The sequence below is a fragment of the Struthio camelus genome, chromosome 1 (assembly GCF_040807025.1).
Source record: "Struthio camelus isolate bStrCam1 chromosome 1, bStrCam1.hap1, whole genome shotgun sequence".
Lineage (NCBI taxonomy): Eukaryota > Metazoa > Chordata > Aves > Struthioniformes > Struthionidae > Struthio > Struthio camelus.
The window spans coordinates 176909381-176930813 of NC_090942.1; the positions used below are offsets into that span (position 1 = coordinate 176909381).

The 21433-nt window shown below is 39.0% G+C and overlaps 1 protein-coding gene across 3 annotated transcripts; it reads left to right on the forward strand.

The window, feature by feature from the left end:
- Positions 1 to 19038, forward strand: FBXL3 (F-box and leucine rich repeat protein 3). Of its 3 annotated transcripts, none has more exons than XM_068929531.1 (5): positions 1 to 274; positions 4580 to 4943; positions 7303 to 7425; positions 12320 to 12491; positions 16639 to 19038. In XM_068929531.1, exons 2-5 carry the CDS (start codon positions 4581 to 4583, stop codon positions 17280 to 17282), a joined length of 1302 nt encoding a protein of 433 aa, XP_068785632.1. In that variant the 5' UTR covers positions 1 to 274; position 4580; the 3' UTR covers positions 17283 to 19038. The 3 variants fall into 3 exon arrangements, with proteins under 3 accessions (XP_068785632.1, XP_068785641.1, XP_068785649.1); XM_068929540.1 differs by lacking the exon at positions 1 to 274 and adding an exon at positions 468 to 1277; XM_068929548.1 differs by lacking the exon at positions 1 to 274 and adding an exon at positions 1286 to 3243.
- The last annotated feature ends 2395 nt before the right edge of the window (positions 19039 to 21433 follow it).

A 21433-nucleotide genomic window follows, 5' to 3' on the forward strand; every position in this document is an offset into this window, starting at 1 on the left:
GCGGGCGGGGGCGCGCGCGCGCGCGCGCGCTGCCGCCGTGGGCCGCACGGCCCCGCAGCGCGCCCGCCGCCATTTTGGCTGGGGCGCGTCGCTTCCGCTGCTGCGGAGTAAACAGAGCGGGAGGGCGGCGTAGGGGGGAGGGCGGCGGTGGCTGGTGCTGCTGGGTGAGGGAGGCGGTGGCGTCGGCTTCGGTGGAGGTGCTGATGTGGCCGGAGCGGAGGTGCCAGCGCGGCCCGAGCCCCGGTTAACGCGAAGCGCAGCAGGGAGCCGCCAGGTGAAGGGAGCTGGAGGGGGGGTGGGCGGTGGCCGCGCCGGTGTTTTCTGTGGGTCCGGGGGCGCGGGCTGGGGCGCCGGGGTAGGGAGGAGGGAGCGGGAGGGCCGAGCGGCCGCGGAGCGGGGCTGCGCGTCGCGGCGGCCTGCTGCGGCGGCGGCGGCGGCGGCCTCGGAGCTGGGGCCGGTGGCCGGGCGGAGGGGGCCGAGCCGGGGAGAAGCGTCCCCGGCAGAGCGGGGCTGAGGGCCGAGCCCGCGGCGTGCCCCGGGTATCGCCTCGGCGGGCTCCGCTGCTTCACCGCCGAGCAGCCTTCCCCCCCCTAGCAGCAGCCATAAACTGTCAGAAAACCCCGGGCGGTTTTCAGCGGAGCTAATGGTTAGGCAGCCGTTGGTCTAGGGGCTGGGGTTGTGTCTGGGTCGCCCCCTCCGTCGGTCCGCTCTCCTTATTCGCGCACAAGCTTTTCCTTTCGTTTCCTTTTCTTAATAAAAAAAAAAAAAAAAGTGCCCCACTTCGGCTATGAATAAAGCAACAAGCTCAGTAATACCGTGTTGATCCCGCTTTCCTACGAACAGGCTTAAACAGCCGTGCACGTTTTTGTTTGTTTATTTTTTTTTTTTTCTGAACTGCCTGCGCCTGTATTCTGCCTGCGCCTTACTCGGCATTAAAAGCAATGTAAAGCGTGCGCTTTGCTCCTCCCCCGAGTTACTGGCTGAACTATGTGATCGCGCTTGCACGTGACTGCCGCAAGCAAGCGTGGGCTGCGCCCAGATGCGGAGTTTGGAAAACTGAGTGCAGAGACAAGTTATTACTATAGGTCGAGAAACTTACTTGGAAAAGCTTACCGAGTCAGGCATCCTGATATTATACACCTTTCTATCCCGGTGGGTTTTTTTTTTTTTTCCCTTCTGTCAAGATCTTAGTTTTTAAAGCGAAGTTGATTACAGCAGTGACTTGGAAGAACTTATCGGTGATGTGTGTGTCCTGAGTATGCCAGAGAGAGTTAAAAGTAAGATGGATGGTTCAGGTGCTGTAAAAAGTGTTAAGCTGTTATTGTCTGACAGATAGGTTGCACCGATACAGTAATATGCTTGCACAAAATCTTGCATCTATCTTTGTTTTCCTCACTGAGAAGTTATTTGTGTTGGCCTTGGATTTAAAATGCTGAGCTCTTTGGACCATCAGATACATAAACCAAAGCGAACTTAACTGCCTGATTGCATTTGCCTGTTCTTATATTAAATTTTTAATCTATTCTTATATTAAATTTGCAGAAAGTTTTACTTTCTTAAATGGCCCTAATTTTCTATAAACTACTTGTAGATGGCTCTGCAAAGTTCCAGAGGCAAATATGCATTCTTCTAATTGTACATTTGTTTTGTTGTTTTAATGAGGTTGAAACCAATTATGTCTTTAAAAAGCTACTCTAATACTTTAAATGCATGAAGAAGAAGAAGATAAAGCAGTCATCTAATACGTCAGGTTATATTTTTACTCTTGGGTGTAGGTTGTTTTTTTTTTAAGTTCTACAGGGAAAGGGTTTTTTTTTTTTAAAAAAAAAAAATCTATGATTACATCAACATCCAGAGGATCGGTAACAAAAATGTTATGTGGAAGTGTCTCATCTTTTCATATCTCCTGCTTCTCGATCATGTAGCGTGTAGAACTCATGGTCTGTTATTTTCTTGGAAAATTGTGACCTGAAATTGTTCATCAGTACAGTTCGAGTGATGGCCATATTATTTTCTTTACTGGCTGTCTATAAAAACTTCAAATGCCTATGACTTCAACAGTGGGGTTTGATCTGTAACTAATATATGTGACTTCTTAGAATTCATCGCAGCTAGTCAGTGAGCTCAGAGGCGCAGCTTGTAGGCTGGCCGTTAATGACCTGGTGCACTTCTACCAGTCATGTCTCTAAGGGCCTTTCCAGCTGGAAAGTTCACGCAGTCTGCCGGCAGCAGCTCGCTCCTGTTCGTCTTTTGGAAATGTGCTACGTCTACTGCCTGTGTCTTCGAGCAGATCAGTTATAGTAAATGTGCTGTATGTGTGAATTAACTCTACCCAACGTGCACAGTAGCCTAGATAGAGGGTCAGGGTCTGAAATTTCTCCTCTAATACTGTGATATAAGTAGCCTGTCTAACTAGAAAACGTGTACATCACTGAATTAGCTCAACAGCAAAAGATGAGGCAGAATCTTTATAAGGGAAGACTGGAAGAGCTGAGCCTAACTTTTACCTTGTATTGCTCTTAACAGACTAACGAGAAATGGATTTGGGAAGACATAAAAACATGCTGTCCCAAATTTGACAACTTGCATATCACTATTACTCCTTAAAACCTAGTTATTTGGATTATCTGTTTAACAACCTGAAGTTTAAAGGAATATTTCAGTTTAAACTAGATTATTACAAGTGACATTCTTGGACTATGCTTAGCAGTTATCTTAAACACAAGCATGACAGATCTGCAATAGATTTGCTAACCTAATTGTTGATTTGGTATGAATTTTAATTAGTCAGTCTCCACAGCTGCAAAATCCAGTTGCTTTGTGTTTTCCTTAGTAGCACATAAATGTAAGTTACTATATTTTCTTGCTTCCCTCCTGTATGAATGAAATTAGCAGCTCAGCAACAAAACTCTCACGTGGAAAGCCTGTTATAGCACAGGAGGAATGTTTTGCATAGGCTTATAATCATGAGCTGCTGATCACAGTAAATAGTTTTAAGGAAGCAGGTAGACACTTTTACGCAGTAATGTTTTCGTCTCATGATTGCCACTAGTGCTAGTGGGATTAAAAAGTGAAGTTGAAAGAATCAAGAGGCTAATTCTATTCACTAGTCTTTCATGAGAGTGTGTTCAGGTTTGATTACATCATTTTATAAATCAATTCAGACATTGACTGGTAGCTTCATTTCTGTTATCATGAATTGAAGGTAGTAGGTGGGACCGAAGAAAGGTGCTTCAAAGATAGGTAAGGAGATGCGAGGCTTTGGGAATATAAGCTGTGATGCATTGGATGATAAGCAGTATAATTTTTCACTTGTATATCTAAAATGTTAGGCTATTTTAAAAAGATTTTTAGTCTTTTACTCAGCTGCAGTAAATGGCATGGGAAAGAAAATTGGCCAGTTTCCAAGTGAACTGGATATGTAATGTACATGTAGTTGTGCGTGAACATTATATACCAGAATGACTTCACTGTGTATGAAGTTCATATTTATCTTCTAGAAACACTGAGCTTTGTTTATAAGTGTCAGTACCTCCGCTCTGCGTCCCCTCCCAAAGATTCTCTTAGCTTTTTAAAAAACGAGAATTGAGTGTATTGTAGTTTAGTCTGAGGTCTTATTCACAATCCCTTATAATGTACATTTGGTTTTTTTTAGAACAGATTACTAGGTAGAAGTTCAGTTTTAAACTGGCATCTACATAAGAACACACTATGATCAAAATCTGTTGCTAAATTTTTAAATTGACACAATGGGGTTTTTTCTCTTTAATATGCGCAGTAAGGTAGAACCTATATTAATGGGATCCCTGTGAAAGAAGTACATGCTACTGAGAACGAGATACCTTTTACCTCAGACTTCCTGAATTTGATACGATTTTGAAGAAAATTTGCTGTCTCTTCTGTAATCCTCTTTTGGGGCTTGAACCTTCCAGATTGTTACCAGAAATCTTTCACAATCCCTAACTAATTCATTGAAAAATCAAAAGCATGCGAGCGTTATTAATGAAATATGTTTTAAAGGATACTGCTTTAAAATAGGTGCATATTGAGGTATTTTTTGCTGATAAATATAAGGTTCTTGGTGTCTGGGAATAAAAATGAACTGGGCAGATACAACACTTGCAAAGATGCATATATCCATTTTATGCTGTCTTGGCCTGCCTTTTACCGTCCTTAGTTTTAAATTTTGTTGTTCCTGCTAAATATGCCTAAAGGAGTAATATAGCTGGCAATGTACTGTGTACACAGAATTGTTCACAAGAGTCTTTGCAACAGCAGGGAGGTAAAATAATAATCCACAAAATACTAAAACTGATTAAATGCGAAGTAGTCTCAAACACACGAAAGTGTGCAGTATTAATGATTAGAGAAGTAATATTAAAGGTATATGTTTAGATAATAATCTAATTTTTAGAATACTATTTCAAACTTGTCTTTTTGTTCCTTTACGTAGAAAAAACCTGCAAAAATATAGTTACAGAAACAGGCATCTTTACCTCAACAATTATCCAATAAAATTGTTATTCTTTTGAACTCTTACATTTACAAAATAAAGACAGAATATTTTTTATTTTTATAGAATGAAACGAGGAAGGAAAATTAATGAGACTAACAACAGTTCATCTGAAGAGGCAGCTGAGAAAGAGTCCAAGAGACACAAGATTACAGATGAGAAAAATGTAATTGTGCGGAGTCCTGACTGGGCTAACCTGCTTCAAGATGTTATCCTGCAGGTATTTCAGTACTTGCCCCTTCTGGATCGTGCTCATGCATCACAGGTCTGCCGGAACTGGAACCAAGTGTTTCATATGCCTGATCTCTGGAGGTGTTTTGAATTTGAACTGAATCAACCAGCTACATCTTACTTGAGGGCTACACATCCTGAACTAATCAAACAAATAATTAAGAGGCATTCCAATCATCTGCAGTATGTAAGCTTCAAGGTAGTGTATTTTATAGGCTCCTTTTTAAAGTAACTTTCTAAAAAGCATTAATTTTTGTTTTCCTTTTATTAGGAAAGATTCAAGGAAATGTCTTTGATACTCTTGAGATAGTTTTCATGATTTGTCTACATAAATATGAGAGCATGAGAAGCATGAGAAGTATGATATAATTAAAATGAGTAATTGAAATGTCAGTGATGATTGACAGCTGTGCTCAAGACGTTTTAATTTACGGAAAACTAGAGAACGTGTCACTAAATGTTACAAGAGGCTTATTACCCGATCTTCATGATTAGGATTGCCAGTTATTTTAAAAAGGAGTATAGCAAGTCTTTCTCTGGTAAGCCTAGTTTTCAAGCACAGTATCTTGAAGAAATGAGTTCTCTTAAATAGGTATATAGACATGGAAGTTATCTTCCGATTCATTTGTTTATTTGTATATATTTTCAGGACCCAAACTTAGAGTAACTGTTCTGAAAATACTTTTTCGTTGCCTTATCTGTTTTTTTTTTTTCCTTGAAGTATCTTAGCTGCTTAGAATTCTACCTCAACAAATGATCAGAAATATTTCAGTTCTGATACTACTATACATCTGAATACTTGTCTCAGAATTAAGTTTAATCAGGATTCATAAACGAGGCATTTCCCTATTCCATGTTCTTTAGGGAGCTGGATCTAATACTCATGGTTAGAAAACATCTAATGCACAAAAATTCTAAGTGTAATCGTACTAGTATCCAACTAGTAGTTTTAGCCCTAAGTGGTATGGGATTGTCTGCATATGGGATTTAGTCACTACAGACTCTGTTAACTGGAAAAAGCGCACAGGCTTGTGCATCCTTTGTACATCCTTTGTACAAAGGATGATACACCTACCGCTGATGCTTGGCTGAGAAATACCATTTGGTCAAAATTGGCTTTGTTAACATCATAGAATTACTTACTTTCAACAAATTAGAACCTTTAACGTTGGCCACGTCTACATTTCTCGCTGTTTATGAAGGGTGTTGTGAAACAGTCGTGGCTGTTCACAAATTTAGAAAGGAAACTGCTTCTGTAGTAAATCTATCATATACCTTTTGTTTCTGAAAGCTAGCAGTTTCAGTGTTGTAGGAAACATGGGTGTGTGAGTAGTTGGGGCACATCTGCCTGTTCATGTGTATTGCTACTGCTTGATCTGATGCCAGGTGTAAACTGGTTATAACAAGGTGTATGTGTGTATCTCAGCATCTGAATAAAGACAACTTTTAGCTGCATTGGAAAGACTTCAGTGTCTAATTCCAGACATTGTTTTGCACCAGATGTTCTTGAAGAATGTCGGACGTCTTTTACCGGTAGGGGGATACCCATGTGATTTCTTGAATGTGTCCCTAAAATTGTGCCTCCATGTTGCAGAACAGAGACTAAATCTGGAAGAAATTAAGGAGCAAGGATAGTCACAAGGAAGTAGATATAACACTGATTATTATTCTGTCACTGCTGGAAACTTGAATTTTTATTTAGGCAAAGTAAGGGTGGATAGTTGAAAATAAAGGCTTTTCAGCTTGTGTTCGAATGGAAAATGAACATTCATCCGACTACAGGCTTACTTCAGATCGGTTGCTGAGAAGGTCGCATGGCCTATGGCACATTTAAAATTGATCTTGCAATCAAGCTTTTTATTATTTCCTAAGTTTACGAAGTTGTCATGCCTACTGTATACGAGAGATTATTTAGAAAGCACATCTGAGTTTTGAGGAACATCCACTAGAGGCACACTAGCTGATTAAGCTGTGTAACAAGTAGACTAATAATGAAGACTTTTCAGGGTATCCACTGTGTATCTGTCATGGTATTAATGATAAAGGCCTAGTCAGATAGGTTGAGATTATACTTAACCCTCCAGCAGCTCCATGCTGTGAACTGAAGCGCTGAAAAAGGAATCGGCTCTTTTTACGTAGTGAAGTGTTTATAGATTTCCTACATTTTGATAAGTTATAGAGGAAAATGGGGCAGGTTGTGGAGCCGAGCGAGTATTTGCTTGCTTGTTTTTCGATGTGGATTAAATATCTTTGAACAAACTCCTTAGTTGGCCTTTCGCTCTGCTCAATTTTACAGAAGTATTTAGGAGTGCTGTAAATTGATAGTAGATTATCTTAGATTTTTTTATGCATACTTTTTCTGGAAAGAAAAAAAGTTACTGAATTTACATTTAGGACATCAGTAGAATTCCAGTGAGGTTTTTTGTTGCTCTTTTTTTTTTTTTTTTTTTTTAAATCACATTTCAACAGGTAACATAAAAATGTTGAAGTGTAGCTACTTGGATTCTTTGTGAAGTGTTTGATATAGTATTTTCTGAAACAATTCATTTTATTTTAAGGTGGACAGCAGCAAGGAATCTGCAGAAGCAGCTTGTGATATTTTATCACAGCTCGTGAATTGCTCTCTGAAAACACTTGGGCTAATTTCAACTGCCCGGCCAAGCTTCATGGATTTACCAAAGGTATTTTAATATGTATATTTTCTTACAGAAGAATATTGCAGTGGTTCGTATAATATTATTAATACTTTAAGAAAAGCTTTAGGGTACGAGTTATAATTTTGGGCAAATAAAACTTTGTTCTTGGACTCTATGAAAGGGAGGAACTGAGGTGTTGTACTAAGATGGATACCTAAAGCTATCATATGAGAACTTGGTCCTGACCTTATTCTTCAAAGTACTCCTTCTGTCTGTTTGCTCTTAATGAAATATTGAGGAATATGTTGCAAGTCAGGAGGTTACAGGTTTATGTCTATGTAATTGTAATGTGGGATTGTGGGGGGACTGTGTTTGGGAGAGGGTTCCTAAGGAAATGAGGCACTTTTATGGTCTAGTAAGTGGTAAAATTTCATCCATATAGACTTGCTGTAGGGATTATGTTGTCATTGAGATCTCTTTCTGAAACGAAGTATGATCATGATTTTCAGAACTTAATATTGTATAGTCAAGTACCAGATTCTTAAGTGTCTGCACTGCATTTTTAAATTAATTCTGTCAAATTTTTACCTGGTAGCATTTAACTAAACATTACATTTTGTTAAAAGGCCCCTAATTGAGAAGACAACGCATCTCTTTTCCGTGCTTCTAAACAAGAGTCCCTGCTAGTGAGGTAGAAATGCGCTATCGCTGAGGAGTGGGAGAGTGGTCGTGGTAACCTGGGCTGCTAGTTCCGTGCAGGACCCTCTTGAGTATTTCTCAGCCTTGATTCCTGAACCCCGCTGTATGTGAATCACCAGATCCAGCTAAACTATCAGCTTGGTCTCAATGAAGTCATTGCTGATGATGGCAACAGGACAAGAAGAAAGTAGGGATAACCTTAGAGAAGGAAATAGGGGATGAGGCAGCAAGGGTAGCAGGGCTGCAGAGGAAGGAGAGAGGGAAGGTTCCAGCGTAGGCAGGATTTAAGCAGGGTTAGCTACTGAAGGATTATTAATTATTATCCTGGGCAGTGATCACAGTCACGTCATGGTGTTCTCTTGAATGTATTTTTAATCCTTAATTTTCAATGAGGCTTTCTAGACATTTTAACTCGATTCTGTAGGGCTTTTTACTCTTTTCGCGTGCTTTCAGAGGTGAATGTGCAAATACCTGAATGTAGTGAAAACAGTTCACAATCTTAATATGTTAGAAATAATCTGTCCTTTTACCTGTTGCATATGTTATTATTTCTTAATCTGTTTTGCTCTTTTACTTTTTTTCCCTGAAAGGGTATGCTGTGGTTGTTCAGCTTGATGAATAATTATTTGTAGTCATTCATGTTATAGTCTTACTCAGTTTCAACATTTCTGAAATACAATCTTCCTTTTTTTTTTTTTTTTTGTTCAGAGTAAATTCACATTTACCCTGTAAAATTCATTCAAAATGAGTCTAAATTAACTCTGGACATAATTGGGCATTTCTATGTTTACCACTTGAGTAAAGTTTGTCACCTGCAGATATTGTCAGGAATGATTTCTAAATTTCCTTAGACCACTAGTGAAGCTAAAGAATAGACTTAAACCAAGAATAAGTTCTTGTGGGAAGCCGTTAGTAACAGCCCCATTGGATGAGAAGCAGGTAAAGATGGATCTGAAAATTCATCAAACTTTATTTTTAAAATCAGATTGTAGAGGAAGTCTAAACTATTTGGCGTTATTTTTATCAGCACTCTTCTGCTCTCTAACAGTGTGAAATCTGGCAAACGTTATTTGTAGATCACATTCCAGCATTATGTTACCTGAACTTTTCACTAAGTACGTTCTGCATGAATCCTTTAAAGAGTCTGCTATCAAAATCTCAGAATCATACTGTTGCTTACGTGTGCGTCAATATTGAAAAGACATTAAATCGCTAGCTTTTACCTTTTGGAGTATTGCCTGTCTTCATTTCACTCTTCAAACTATGGTTTCAAGTTACCTGTTTCTACAAGCATGTTTAATTTTCTTTATCTATTTAACATCCTCCTTAGAGGGAGTTACATTCTAACTACGGAGAGAATGAAGACACAATATTAACAAATTTACAAAGTGGAAATGTTATTTGAGCACCTTTTCTTCTTCAGGAGATAATGTATATAATTAGAGTACTGCCAGTGTACTTGGAAGTGCTGCCCAGAGCCAAAGTGCTAATGCTCCTTATTTGAACGCTATTTTCATTTGCATTAACTGACTTTGCCAGTTTATATAAACATGAAAATATTAATTCCTGCTCTAAATCTAATTGTGTGTGAGTTTTAGTAAAAAACAAAGATGCCACATATGAATGAGCAAATAATGTTTTTGATCCTTCTCTCATATAACCGTATTCGGGATTCTACACTGCATGTGGTTCAGAGTGGAACCACACAGAAATCAAATTACTTAACTAATCAGAAAATTATATGCAAAAGACTTGTGTATTCATGTTCTAATACCTCATTTGGATAGAGGATAACTCTTACTTAGGAGGCTGGGTATATATATTTTGTATACATACACATATATATGTATATGTATACATCAATTTTATATGTGTGTTTTATATATATGGTATACATTAAAGACAATAATATTCCAAATTTTGACTTCAGATAACCAGGATTTAGTTGGTCTTCCAAATAGATAGGCTTTATCTGATTCTTATTTCCGTATGTATTGAAATGTTCTGTTTGTTTATAATTTGGCTATTCATTGAACAGTCACGTCACGTTCATTAAATATTTAATTATCAGTTTCCTTATCTGAATGCCGTCTTTGTCAGTTCCTAGAATTTTAGCCGTAAGGTCCCCAGAAATGTGTTGTATGTTTGCATTTGCTAGTTAAATGCTGATATCGTATATTTCAACTTTTGGTAATGGAAGCAATAGTCTCAGTCATGTGTTTCTGTAGATTGAAGTGGGAGGTGGGGGAGGATGTGCACTGTTGACCGTTGAGTTACTTCTGGGAAAAAAAGCATGAATTGGGCAGCAGACCATTGTTGTAGTACTTACCACTGAAGAGCAGCTTTAGAGCTATTCACTTTTCCAGTCCAGTTAGTTGTCAAGGTAAATCCATTCAAAGGGGGTCAACCCTAAGTATTGTGGGGGGGTGGCAGCTGGCCAGTACCGCTTGGCTTCAGGCGTTTCTTAAACCTGTAGGTATACCCTACCTATACAAAAGCCACTTCATTCAACTCATCATCATATTATTATATCTTTTCTCATTTTGCCATCGTCCTCTTGGAAGAGGTTGACCTCACCATCATAAAGTTCATAGTCTTTCTAGTTTATACAGCAGTAGAATGCCTTGTTTTAGTCTCTGTTCCTTTTCCAAGAGTTTCTAACGTTTTGTTTGCTAGTTTGAATGCTGCTGCTGGTTGAATTGGCGTTCTTTGGGAAATCCTGACAATCCCCAAATTCTTTCCAAGTGCTCACAGCTGATTTAACGCACATCACTTTGCATAGTTAAAATTGTTTCCCCATGTGCGTTACTTTGTGTTTATTGACATTGAATTTCATTTTCCATTTTTATAGCCTACTTGATCAGTAATCTGAGGTTTTTTTTTTTTTTTGGTAAGTCTTTGCAGTCAGTCTTAGGTCAGACTTACTTCCCTGTTCACCTTTATTCCCACGTGTTTTTCCATGACTGTGTTCAACATGAGTGTCCTTAACTATATCTCTGTTCTATAATGAGTTTAGTATTCCTATAATAAATGCTTCTTTATTCTTTAGATGTGCACAAGATGTTTTTTGCCTAATTGTGGATTTCAGTAGTTTCGGTCTCATTCGTTTTTACTGTATTGAGTGTGCTAAAAACTTGAAGGATCGCTTAGTTTTAGGTCCACTTGTTAAAACTGCCTAAAACAAAAATATGCTTAATACAAAGAATATTTAGGAAACAAGTTCATATGTAGTCTGGATTCTGCTACTTCATGCTTCTAGAAAGGCTAGTAAGGAACTCCAGGGGTTAGTGCTGCTGAGAAGCGATTGAAATTCATGAAACATATTAAGTTGAGAAAGTTGAGGTTTTAGAGATAGGAGGAGAAATAACTGAGGTATTAATTTAAACATAACTTGAATTTTTTGTCTTAGCTGTCTACAGAAGTCTTCTTTCTGTTAGAGTTATAATCTTTGTGTTTGGAGGTATATAGGGATTAGCATAGTGTTCCAGAGCTTATCGGAGAAAAGCTGATTCTTAAACTTCTTCATGAACAAAGTTTGGCTAAGAGTTAGTTGGTCCTCTTTCCCAGTTGACTAGATCCAGCCACTTGTCTTTCTCCTATTAACTCCATACAAAGTTACGCTGAATTCATTCCCTTTCTTTTTCTCTCCCCGTACCTGAGCTTGAGGCTACCACCATGTGCCTTGTTCCTTCTGCTACAAACTGCGCTCCTGAGTAGCCGAGAACCTATCCTGGTTATGCTGCTGCATTGAAAAAATACTTGATCACACGTATCTGACTTGCCGCGCTTTACTGATTTGGCATCTCACCAGTGCAGTACAACTCACTGCATGGGAATTTCTGTTCTAGGGGATGCTTCTGAAAGAACGTGGTGCTTATTAAAGAGAGTGATTTGCAAATTCTCTCTAAAATAAGGGCATCTATGTTTTTTTTCTCTTCAGTTGTGGCCTTCCGGTAGCATGGTTTAGGTTTGTGCAGTGGATTGTTCTGGTGAGGCTTTCAGTTTATGTTCAACGTTGAACATTCTGATTTGCCAAATACATAGATTGGTAGCAAAAATGATGAAACTTCCTCTTTATTCAATAATGTGTTAACAGTATTCTTCATTTATAAGTATTCAATATCAAAATATCAAATGCTATGAATAAATAAAGGAAAGCTAGGATTACTGTGTACAGTGTAGATCAGTGAGGTTTTTATTTCAAATACCACTGTTTCATTTAAACTTCTTTTTTCTACAGTCTCACTTTATTTCTGCACTGACAGTGGTGTTTGTAAACTCCAAATCCCTGTCTTCATTGAAGATCGATGATACACCAGTAGATGATCCGTCTCTCAAAGTACTAGTGGCTAACAACAGTGACACACTCAAACTGTTAAAAATGAGCAGTTGTCCTCATGTTTCTCCAGCTGGTAAGCTACTGTGTCTTTGTTCTGGTTTTTAAAGTGTATTTGTTAAACTCTTTCTAAAAAACAGTAAGCCTCTTGGAGAGGGGGAACGAGGGGAATAGAGCGATGCTGAATGTAGCGACTATATATAGCAGCTGTCTCAGAGGAAGATACTATTCAGCTGCTTGTCCGTCCATCCCACGCTTCTCTCCCCAGGAGTATTGCAGAATGAGTACTTGGCTAATAATAAAATAGTGCATGGCTATTTTGGACAAATAAGTAACTGCTTGTGGAGGTTCAGAGAGTATGTACTGACTTGATAGTTGCATTACTTCTGCAATGATAATGTAAGCATTTCAGTATAATTAAGCATTTTTGGAATGCAAGTTCTTTTTCAGCAGTTCCTAATATATGTGATTTGAGGTTTTGGAATGTCACGCCTTATGAAGGTGTTGGCTTAGTTGTTTTGAAAGAAAAGTTTAATCTTTTGCTGGAGAACAAGTGCAGGCAGCACTCAAAGGGGAGATGAGCCTGAGCTGTGCAGAACTGTCGTTACCAGTTACACTTCATTAACAGTGTAAAAGGGTGTTTGTAGCAAAAATGAAGCTAGCCCATATCAGAATGACAGCCTTATCCAGTTTATTGCAGTTCATAGAACTCTCACTTGTGGAAGACTTGCACAATGCAGAGCATTCCTAAGATTGTTTTCACAGATTATATGTAGCCTGTCAACACATACAGTTTTTCAGCAAGGATTGGAAGAAGAGCCATAAGTGAGATGCGAGTAACTTTGCTAAATTTCTTTTCGTATGTTGCGCAGAAACAACAAGATAGCTTTTATCATGCTAATATATTGTGATCCAAATTATTAAATATATTACACGTAAAATTCACCAGCAGGAGTCCTAAGAATATGGGAAGATGATACTGTAACAGAAGTCATTTTGTTGTAGCCACGATAAAAAAAAACCCACAAACTTGATACCCTTGCAGGGGAAGTTCTCAAACACGAGGTTTTGTGTTTGGTTTTATATGAATAAATCCTGAGAATGCAGATATGTTTTGCAGCAGATCTGTCTAGCAGAGTGTTTACCAGCATGTTAATTGAGATGTTGTTTCTTTCAAAGCTTGATAAGCATAGATAGAGCTTTACTTAAATTAGATGACCATTTTTTTCGACTTAAACTTTCATTTGAGAATCCTTGCATGCCTGAGAAGTACAGAAGCTGTAACATGTACGTCTAGAGGAGGAGGCTCTAGCAGTAGTTTGTAGCAAGGTGAGGGGAGTAGGTCCCTTGGATTTGGATCCAAGAGCGTCCTGGTCGCATCAGCCCTAGCAGCCCTAGCCCTAGAAACAAGGAGCACGACTACTGTTGCGCTTCCTAGAATTGAGATTAATAGAAGGAAATCAGCTACGTTAGTAACAAAGCCAGAGGGAGTGCTACATAAATGGCAGAATAATTTGATCACTTAATGGAGGTCTGGATGTGCTTTGAGAAGGAGAAAAGAGTGGAACAAAGCAGAAAGAGGCTTGTTGGCCTCAGAACAAGCAGAGTGCAAAAGTGAGACTGTCCAAGGAAAATGAGAAGCTTTGAGCACTGACTTACTCCCCCACCCCCACCCCGGCAGTATCCTAATTGGGCTGCTATAAACTGTGGAAAAAACTTTGATTGAACCAAAAGGACCGTGAGTTACCCCAAACTAACTCCTTTTGGATGCACTGCACATGGCATTACAAGCCTTCAAATTGAAGTTCCAGGGAGGTGTTCCATCCTAGATTACTACTTAAGACTTTAATTATTAGTGAAGGGCAGAGAGGAATAATGCAGGTAGTGCAAAGAGAGACACCACTATTGCAGGGATGAAAGGAAAGACTGATATCAAACTGTGAATTGCTTCCAAAAGATGTTCCGAGTAATCCATAAGTTACTGTGGAACATAAAAGGCATGTTTGGGTTTGGGCTGGAGAATACAAGGGCAGTGAAATATTTCTAATCTGTGTGAGTGTACCTGAAATTTCTGCTGCTTGCTGTTTCCCATCTGGACTTTAACCCATGTTAGAACTGGAACAGCACCTTGTAAAAGAAGATAGTGGTTATTCTTAAATCTACATTGATGCGCTGTCTTTTATTACCTGACATACTAGCTATTGCAATAGAGGGGACTGAAAGTATTTCTGTAAAGGTTGCAGGTCTGCTCTAGGGGTGAGAGGGTCGCTCCCCTTTGGATAAGGGGGTAGGGGAGAGGATGGGTAGGCTGTGCCCACATTAGCAGTATAGCACACAGGAGAGTTCTTTTGATGGCAATCTGCCAGAATTTGTAGTAGGCACTCAAAGCAATTTACTTCTACTGACACAAACGTTAAGACTGTGCCCAGGGATGCTTGGTAGGGTGCACAACTCGCAGAATGGACTCCAGGCTCTCCTGCAGTCTACGCGTGCATCCTGCACAGAGAACTGTGACAGAAACAAATTCCGTGGATGTGCAGTCCTAGAACCATAATGGATCTCAGCACATTGAACCCCAGTCCTTCCATCTTTGCGTTGCACTAGTCACTACTGTAAATGTACCCTTTATAAAGATTATTTTTTGAAGGATGCCAGCTTTGCATTTGCATGATGAGTAACAAGTGAGTTTGGATGCCAGAAAGTGTAGCAAGTTTTTTCCTGAAACTGTGTAGTGATAAGACAGGGTTTGTGGCCATTCGTAGGAGGATTGCTGTAAGAATCACTTTGTCTCTTGTGATTTATGGACAAGAAAAGATCTCTGGCATGTGTTTATGGGGCACAGAATTCAGTAATTAGTTGTTTTACACTTGTACTCTGATCTTTAAAGTTTTCACTTCATCTTGGAATTTTTTCTATGAATTGAGTATGTTTCCACATCTGAACTGTTTTTACAGGAACCAGGTGCAGTAAGAGTTTGGTTAAAATTCTATCCTGTTAAGGTCTATCAGTCCAACAACCGTTTTATATTTGAAATTACAGTATTTGATGTAGCCACAACTGCTTCCATTTGATGTGTTTTTTTTTCCTGACCCCGAAGTGGAAAACTCATACAACCTTTTTTCCAGTAACTTTCTTTTAAAAGAAAGAAAGCAGCCTATTTTTAGGTTCAGTATAGGCTTCTTTTTGAGCTTAGTAACTGCAGCTTAAAATAGCTGCTGTCTTTTAATATTTCTTCCCATTGTTTCAAAGCTGTAATGTATTGAGCTCAGATTTTGCGGTTACATATTAAATGTTATGTTCTCATCTCCTCTGTTAATGGCAAGACCTAATTTCATGCGATTGTCTGAGTCACACGAAATGCAGAAGACTGTATAAAGGAAGTACTGTTCTAAAACTGTTACCTGTGCATTAATATTGCCTGCGTCTGTTTGTGAAGTTTTCAGTCATTCTGTTATCTTGAGTTCTTTTTGTTAGTGTCTTTGTCTTCCATAAGCAGCAGGTAATTTTGATGTGCTTAGAGGGAGAAAGAGAGTCTGAAAATCACTCTTCTAGCAATTACTGCACCCAGTTTTTATTGTTTTTCCCTATTTCCCCTCTTCTGCTCCATGTTTTCCAAGTCTAATTATTTATACTTTGTTAGAAAGAATGGAGAGCAGCACCTCCTGATCTATGTTATAGTCTAGCATTCATTTTAAGTATGCTTTCCTCTGGTGGCAGATTGCATTCGTGGCCGCTTTGTCAGCCATTGACATGGTCAGCAGTTGTTCCAGAGCAGACTATGGAAATATTTTCATTATGAGTAAGCCCCTTTTCCAACAGTGACTGAGTATGCATGGACTTAGGGCAGGGCAGAGCAGTCAGTCTGCTGTCAGTGTATTTGTCATATTAGAATTAAATCCCACAGGAAAAGTGTACAATGTGATGTGTTAACTTTTTTACGTTTCTCTAGCAAAATAGCAGTACAGTCACCTAGTGTGTGTATATCTTACTGCATAGATTCAAAGAATATACAAGAGCATCCTTATGTGAATAAGGCAGATTCATATTTGTGTTGTCCAGTTTGATTTTGTTTTGATGTTGTGTCTTGATCATGTGCTCAAATATCTTTGCATCTTCTTGACACGCATAAACAAACCTACTCTTATGTGACACTGTTTTCTTGTTCAATTATTAGTGTATTTATCTGTTTATGTAACCCCTTTCAAAATGTTCCTTCTCACAAGGTATCCTTTGTGTGGCTGACCAGTGTCACGGTTTACGTGAGTTGGCGCTAAACTACCATCTGCTAAGTGATGAGCTTCTGCTTGCGTTGTCTTCTGAAAAACATGTCAGACTAGAACACTTGCGTATTGATGTCGTCAGTGAAAATCCTGGACAGACTCAGTTCCACACAATTCAAAAAAGCAGCTGGGACGCTTTCATCAAGCATTCTCCTAAAGTAAACTTAGTAATGTACTTTTTCTTGTACGAAGAAGAGTTTGACCCATTCTTTCGTTATGAAATACCTGTCACTCACCTTTACTTTGGAAGATCGGTAAGCAAAGATGTACTTGGCCGTGTTGGGATGACGTGTCCTCGTTTAGTTGAACTCGTTGTATGCGCCAATGGATTACGGCCACTGGATGAGGAGCTGATTCGTATTGCAGAACGTTGCAAGTATCTGTCAGCTGTTGGCCTAGGCGAGTGTGAAGTCTCTTGCAGTGCCTTTGTTGAGTTTGTCAAGATGTGTGGTGGTCGTCTCTCTCAGCTTTCTATTATGGAGGAAGTCTTGATTCCTGACCAGAAATATAGCTTAGAGCAGATTCATTGGGAAGTTTCAAAGCATCTTGGTAGAGTCTGGTTCCCAGACATGATGCCCACGTGGTAAAGTTCTTAAAAGACTTCAGGGCAGATGGAATAGCACCTTAAACCCAAGCCTACCATATTGCAATTTATTATATGAGCTTACTTAATACTATAGTTTTTATTGTAAGTCACTGCATTGTTTGATAGAAAATTAATTTCTCACTTAAAAATTACTTCTGAAATCCAGATTTAAAGATAGAAATTGTACATAGGTCCAAAACCCTTTTTTATCTAAGGGAAGTGTTTTCTGTTTAGATTTACTCTTTTCATGGACAGTGACCACAAACTTCTATAGAAATAAAAAAAAAAAAAAATTACAATATTGAAATGTACCTGTGAAACATCAGGTGTCCGTATGCTGTCCTTCTTGATTTAGATGCTAGTACTGAAAACAATTGGATTTGATCCTAAAAACAGATTAAATTGCGTGCTTCTGTTGGAGACTATAGCATTTCTAAATGCAGTCACCTAGATGACAGGAACAAGATTATACGGAATATTTAGTATGCTGTGAAACGTGCACCTTATTTTATATACAAATCATAAGAGGCAAGAGCAATACACAGCAATATAATTTAGATAATTAAAATATTAAATTTGCTACCTTTATTCAACAAATTATTAAATCCAGCTAATGTATTTACAGTGTAAGCAAATAGTAATGAGAGTTAACAAAAATTTGGATTTTTTTTTCTTCTATGCATTTTAATGTAGTTTGCTTATGGGGTCTTGGATCCATGCCTAAACCTGTTTTAAGGTATTATGTTTAGCTCAGGAAGCGGAAGCATTCTGGGGAAAAAATGTAGATATATTGTATTTAAAAACATATTGGAGTTAATGGGCTCTTCTTGCGCATTAACCAGTTTTGCAGCATAAGGTTAGACAGATAAGTGCAAGCTTTATTAGATGAACACTGCAATGTTAAATAAACATGATGACATGGATGTGAAGAGCATAGTGAAAGAAAAGAAAGTTAACATTTGAGTTGTGACCAAGAACCTTTTAACAAAATCTTAGACCTATTCGCTGCTTAAAATCTGGGGGAAAATGGCTTTGTAACAGTTGCTTAAGCTGTATAAACTACCTGTATACTGTAAATTTGTTTCAGAAACGTTGATGTATAAAGTGAATGTTTGATAGATGATCATTTTGTATACCTTTAATTAAGCTAGTTCAATCCCTTCATAACATTTAAAAACCTAAAAGCAGTCAACTTGCGTGAATTAAGCAATCAACAAAGAAGAGCAATACTCAAAATTTTTTTGAATATTGGTAAGTCCATTTATTAAAGGAAGTATTAGTCTGTAACTGGTATAGGCAGCGTAACACCCATAATCTGGATGTGGCTTGTGACTTCATTTCTTAATGCCAGCAGTTACATTATCACCGTTATTACATTTTCTCTTTTGCATTATTGATTCGTAACACTAAAATATTAACGTGGCTGCTGAATGTGTTTGAAAGGTATAATCGGCCATCAGCAAGGTAAAGCCCTCCCCAGTTTGGGGCTGTATTAAACTTTGCCGGTGGTTTCCTTTCATTTGAGCTGTACAGCTAGTCCTAGTAATAAGTAGATTTTCTTTACTTCTGACTTGAGTAGATGTTTATCCAAATGTATAGGCCAATTGTAATACACTTACGAGCATATTTAAGTTCCTAAGTATGTTTTGAGCAAGCATTGCTCAGTGGACTGGACATCTTTACAGAGGAGTTGTATGTTTCTGTAGAGTTTTGTGATTTAATAATCTTCATTTTATTAAATGTGTTTTTGTATTAGATTTTGTTAATTTAATGTAATACTATAATTTGCTTTTATTTGTATAAAAGGTGTCGATATATTTAGACTGTAAAAGTAAAAAAAACAAACAAACAAAAAAAAACCTTGTTGTATTCTGACTCTTGGAATTGCCAGTGTCTTAGTGATAAAAATGGAGTAGCACTAATAATCTGGAGAAGAGGGAATGTTTTCACTGAATTAATGTTTGAAGTAATTTCATCCAGTAATGCTGCTAAAATCTCATTGGGCCTGGATTGCTGGTGTCATGATGTTGGCCAGGGAAGCAATACTTGGGTCTGCCGCCTACTGCTGCGCTAGTGGGAATAAATGAAAGGCAAGGCAGCTAACTTTAATCTCCGAGTTCCCTCAGTTATTGATGCATCGCTTTAGGAATTTGTATCTCTGAGGTTCAGCCTTCTGCTTCTCATAGCTAACATCTTCCTCACCTCACCTTAAATTGTGAGGTGGGGGAAGATGTTAGTGGCTGAAGTTGTGCTGAGGTGCTTAACTGTAATTGAAACGCTTTCCCTAGCAGGGTAACTGGCTGGCTTTTTCCGAGGAGGACTCTGGCAGCTTTGTTGCGGAAACTTCGAAAAAAGCAAAATACAAAACCCGCTTCCTATGTTGTGTGCTCCATTAAAAGCTGGAGTTATCCCTGTCCTTCTGTGTTGGTGTAAATGCCACACAGAATTGTATCACTATCAAAGTGGAGTTAGTGTTGTTTAAGGGAAAAAAAAACACTTGAAAGTGGTTGTCTCCCTTCCACTGAAGGTCTGAAGTTCTTATACACAAACCAGTTGCGGCATTCTCAGTTCAAATAATCCAGCTCTAAAACATACTTTCTGGGAAAGTCTGAATTCTAATTACCTACCTTGAGTCTAAATGTTAGTGAAACTATTTCCAGTACAATGATTAGTCAGCTTTCAGCTGCACCTCTTCCAAAATTGTGTCTTGCAGTGGTGGAGTTTAATTCCACCCAGTTATGCATTCTTTCGAGCTTTCTGTTCAGAACCTTAAATCTCTCAAGCCAAGTATTCAAGTGAGGGGTTGTCTCCCCAGAATATGGACCTGTGAAGTCATACATACTCGCATCAAAAAGCGGAAGTGAAGAACACAAGCTGGCATATGTAAGTGCCTGCCTGTAGGAATCAAATTATATACTACTATATTGCTGAATATACTGACAGATCTTGTGTTAGTCTTATTTTAGAAATGATGCCTTCTTTCTGTTTCTTACCAGAAGCAGGAAGAAGGGATGCAGTATCCCTGACAAGTAGCTATTCAGTTATCTCTGTCCTTTTTTGTTGCTACACATTTATTGTTCTCTAATTTCTGGCGAAAACATATTAGGCTGTACCAGTTTCTCGTCAAAGTGACGCCTTATAGCTTCTGGAGTATTAAAGCAAAATATGCTAAATTGAGCAAATTGTACAGATTAAGTAGGAAAAGTGAGACAAGCTCTGTTGCATTATACAGGTACAAAAACCCAGCAAGACAGCATGTACTGAGAGAACCATGAAGTTATGTATGTTCAGGCATAGCCATGAAAAGTGATTGTTTCTTTAATACAGACACCCCTTATTTTGATCAAATTCTTTAATCAGTATGAAGGTCTCGCCTCTGTAATCACCTGTACAGTACATCATAAAGCTGCCTGAAGTTATTGTATAATCTCTCCAGATAGTACCAGTGCATGAACACCCATCTCTTTGATGGCTTGGAGCTGAGCAATACATCTGTAACATGCTGGATTCAAAACCATCTGCCACTGCATATGTATTTCAGGATTTGGTATTTCCAGTTCAGTAGGGCCTTTCAGTGCAGCCCAAACAGCAGCAGCCCTGGCTGTTGCCGGGGTTGGGGGGGGGAGGGGAATGACTTTGGTGCCTAGGCTTCCTAGGTCCCATATGAAGAAACCCAAGTAATGTAAAGTGGAAGAATGATGATGCCAGGCTGAGCAGAGAACCTCTTTTACCAGTTCAGTAGGGAAGGCTGTGGATCACCCCACCACAGCATCTGCCTCATGCTCCGAAAAGTCAGTGCAGCCTGTTCCAACAGCATAAGCTTTGTAGCATATGCTAGAGAATAAGCTTTTTTGGTGCTTCTGCTGGCCTGGTTCCATGAGCCTATTTCCCTTTAGACCTCTGGCTTTCAGGTCCTTTGAGGCTCTTACCTGGGCAGATGCAGGGGTAACCTTGCACCTGCAACCCTGAGGGGTTTCAAAGTCATAAGAACCTGCATCAACAAGAACTTAATCCACTGTAGATAGGCTTGCAGTGCCCCTTCATCTTCCCTCATGCCTCCCAGATTGCTTTCTTGGTGCGTACTGTGCAGACTCTTAACAACCCAAGTGTTAAGTAAGTCTGGGAGCCTGACGTGGGCCTCCAGAGTCCTCT

Excerpts from the sequence above, each read along its gene's own strand:
- FBXL3 (XM_068929531.1), top strand. The coding sequence starts at position 4,581 with ATGAAACGAGGAAGGAAAATTAATGAGACTAACAACAGTTCATCTGAA. Across the intron at positions 4,944-7,302 it reads TGCAGTATGTAAGCTTCAAG|GTGGACAGCAGCAAGGAATC; the intron begins GTAGTGTATTTT and ends TTTTATTTTAAG. Across the intron at positions 12,492-16,638 it reads TCCTCATGTTTCTCCAGCTG|GTATCCTTTGTGTGGCTGAC; the intron begins GTAAGCTACTGT and ends CCTTCTCACAAG.